Genomic DNA, 3,547 nt, shown 5'->3' with positions numbered 1-3,547 from the left:
GCCCGTGATGAGAGCTGGGGATCTGTCTATTCCAGTACAGGATACTGTCCATATATTGCAATTTTGGTCGTTGGATTCCCATTCGGGCACTACCCAAATGAGGTAGCATGAATAAAACTTAAAGCTGAACTTTCTGAATCCATGTTTAAAAGTTGAGATTAATCAATATAAAAGTTTATTATTTTTTCAGTATACACCACGAATATTGATAAATATCCCCACAAATATTGATAAATTTTGATTCTTGGATATTCATTGTAAAAACATGATGTAATTATCCGGTGCACTGTGCCTGCATTTGCCACCATAAAAAATCTCCCTGTAATCAAGTGCCGCCTGTTTACAAACCAATTTGAAAATACAGAAAAAATTTGACTTTTACTGAACCAAAACAAAAAAAATTTCGTGCTCTCTCCATGTTTCGATCTCCTATTGGCTGATCATCTCTGGGTTGCCGCGTTCCTTGTGTCGCTGTATAAATACCGCCCGCTAACGAACAAAGTAAAAAAAAAACAAGAAATATTTGGGGAACGGATTCATCTCGGAAGATTTAGGAAAATGGTTTCTCCAAGGCATGATGATACTACGGTCTCGCAGATGAATTTGCCACCCGGGTTTCGTTTCTTCCCCACCGACGAGGAGCTCTTGGTGCAGTACCTCTGCAGGAAGGTTGCAGGCCACCATTTCCCTTCGCAGATTATCGGAGAAATCGATCTCTACAAATTCGACCCATGGGATCTTCCTTGTAAGTGAAATAAACTCGACGCAATCAAATCAAACTCATGCTTATTCAATAATTTTGAATGGTTTTTTGTTGTTTGTTTTCGGACGGTTAAGGTAAGGCTATGTTTGGAGAGAAGGAATGGTATTTCTTCAGCCCCAGAGACAGGAAGTACCCGAACGGTTCCAGGCCAAACAGGGTCGCCGGATCTGGGTACTGGAAAGCCACCGGGACTGATAAGAGCATAACCACACAAGGAAGAAAAGTCGGGATCAAGAAGTCCCTTGTTTTCTACCAAGGGAAGGCCCCCAAAGGGTCCAAAACCGATTGGATTATGCATGAGTATCGGCTCTCTGAACCTTCAAGAAAACATGGCAGTTCAAAGGTAAGATGATCAATTACTGCGAAAATTCTCCTTCCTTTTTCTGTGAATTTTTTAGTTGATGGGTTCGGTTTCTTCAGTTGGATGATTGGGTGCTCTGCCGAATTTACAAGAAGAATCCGAGCAAACGGAGCCTGAGCGCTGGTGAAGTCGAGAGCAGAGAGTACAGCCACGCTTCCTCCCCGTCTTCCTCGTCTCATTACGACGGCGTTTTGGAGTCATTGGAACAGATCGACGACCGCTTCGCCCATCTGCCGAGAATGAATTCTGTGAAGCTGAACCTTCAGAATTTGGGCTCCGGGAATTTCGATTGGGCCACATTAGCTGGGCTTAATCCTCTACCCGAATTTGTTCAGGCCCAACAGCTGTAGGCTAATGGGAATGTTGTTTGAAATGACGCTTATACCACTGTTTTCCGGCATGCGTGTTGGGGTATAGATTAGATGGATATGTATCGTGTAAAAATCTTATACAAAGTAAGATTTTTTTATATTGTTTTTTAAAATAAAACTTTGTGGATAAATCTTAAATCTCATTAAATTGGAAATATTAAAACCTCCATGTAACCCTGTTGAAGCGCCAGCTCTTCCTCGTGCTTGGACAGGTCGTTGGGGGTAGTTGTGTAAATACATGATTCTGTGGGACAGAACATGTTGGACAGGTTACAAATGGGTGGATTCTGTGGGTAGGCAAGAACGATTAGCTGTTCTTCGACGGTCAACTCTAGATGGCTATTCAAACATGCACCACAGATCTAAATTTGGCCTATAACATGCCTTATTTTTCTTTTGACATTTTTTCTTTTGACATAATTATCAACAATGATCCAGTGATATCATTTCATTAGGCTGTCATTTTGACATGCGGAAACTAAGAGCATATTCAATGGTGAGATGAGATGATGTTGGTGGTAACTTCATTGTATGATGATGTCAACGATGAAGACTTCATTGCTTGATTCTGCGAGGATGAGATGATAATGTAGATATGATGTTGAAATATTAATTTTTTATTCTATTAAATATATTTTTATTGAAACACAAAATAAATTTGCACAATTAAAAAAATTAAAATTACACATAATTAAATTTTAAATGTTACAAAAAAATTAAGAAATACACAAATAAATTTTTATTTAATTAAATATATGGATAATTCAACACAATAAAATTTCATATATAAAATTTTATATTACACATAATTAAAATTTAAAAGCTTACACATAAATTTAAAAATCACACACATAATTAAGAAAAACTATATTTATAATTATTCATCTTCATGAAACTCCAGATATGTTCGATCAAATTCTTCTGAAGCTTATTATGCAAATCTCTGTTCCGAATGCCGACACGTCGCTCCAAAAAAAAACGTTAAACTCTACGGTAGGATCTCTCGAAGTAACAATATCTGGTGGCACGTATTCATTATCACGAGCAGGAAAATCACGATCTTCGAGCATATCCTATCTTTCGTCCTCCACAATCATATTATGAAGAATTATGCAAGTCTTCATTATATAATCTAAATTAATTGGATCTCACATGCGGGATGTACCCCTCACAATGTGTCAACGTGCTTGAAGTACACCAAATGCTCGTTCAACATCTTTTCTCATGCCTTCTTCACATCTTGCGAATGTCCTATGTTTTTGTGAGAGAGGCCGAGGGATGGTCTTGACAAAAGAAGCCCAAGATGGATAAATATTGTCGGCAAGTTAATACCCCATGTTGTACTCGTTCTCATTCACCTCAAACTGCACTGGAGGGGCTTCACCATTTGCAAGGTTTAAGAAAAAATTGGACCTCCCTAGCGCTTTGATGTCGTTATTACATCTCGGTACGCCGAAATATGCGTGTCAAATCCATAAATCTTTCGATGCAACTGCCTGAAGTATGATTGAAGGTTATTTTTTATATTCACTTTGATATTGTCCCGCCCAAGCTGTTGGACAATTTTTCCAAGCCCAGTGCATACAGTCAATGCTTCCAAGAATCCTGTGAAAACCCCATTCGAGCATTTTCAGCAGTGAGTCGAGCAACATCCTCACATGTTGGTTGTCTCAAATATTGCTCAGAAAATATATCATACACCGCCCTGAAAAATATTTTCAAACATTCTAACGCAGTCGATGCACCTATTCTCAAGTATTCATCAACAACGTCACCCGCTACATCATATACAAGCAGTCGGACTACAACCGTAACCTTCTGAAGTGATGATAACCCAAGCATACCGGTTGCGTCCTTTCGTTGGACAAATTAAGACACATTCATCTTTAAAGCTTCAAAAATTCTCGGAAACAAAGATCTCCTCATTCGAAATCGTCTTCGAAAATCTTTTTCGCTGTAGACAGGACTATCGGCGAAGTAATCTTTATATAATCTATCAGCCTCCACAATACGCCCTCGATCTTTTTGTTTTCTTTTGTAGCCACGTTTGCG

General features: G+C 38.8%; 1 protein-coding gene across 1 annotated transcript; it reads left to right on the top strand.

The window, feature by feature from the left end:
- The first annotated feature begins 359 nt into the window (after positions 1–359).
- LOC140879400 (NAC domain-containing protein JA2) lies at positions 360–1,648 on the top strand. The gene is made up of 3 exons (XM_073283096.1): positions 360–745; positions 838–1,106; positions 1,184–1,648. Exons 1-3 carry the CDS (start codon positions 559–561, stop codon positions 1,472–1,474), a joined length of 747 nt encoding a protein of 248 aa, XP_073139197.1. The 5' UTR covers positions 360–558; the 3' UTR covers positions 1,475–1,648.
- The last annotated feature ends 1,899 nt before the right edge of the window (positions 1,649–3,547 follow it).

Source organism: Henckelia pumila, chromosome 2 (assembly GCF_033568475.1).
Source record: "Henckelia pumila isolate YLH828 chromosome 2, ASM3356847v2, whole genome shotgun sequence".
Lineage (NCBI taxonomy): Eukaryota > Viridiplantae > Streptophyta > Magnoliopsida > Lamiales > Gesneriaceae > Henckelia > Henckelia pumila.
Note: the sequence above shows the minus strand (reverse complement) of the source record. Positions and strands in the feature narration are given on the sequence as shown.

Coding starts and splice junctions, on each gene's coding strand:
- LOC140879400 (XM_073283096.1), top strand. CDS start 559: ATGGTTTCTCCAAGGCATGATGATACTACGGTCTCGCAGATGAATTTG. Junction 746..837: donor CGACCCATGGGATCTTCCTT/GTAAGTGAAATA, acceptor CGGACGGTTAAG/GTAAGGCTATGTTTGGAGAG. Junction 1,107..1,183: donor GAAAACATGGCAGTTCAAAG/GTAAGATGATCA, acceptor CGGTTTCTTCAG/TTGGATGATTGGGTGCTCTG.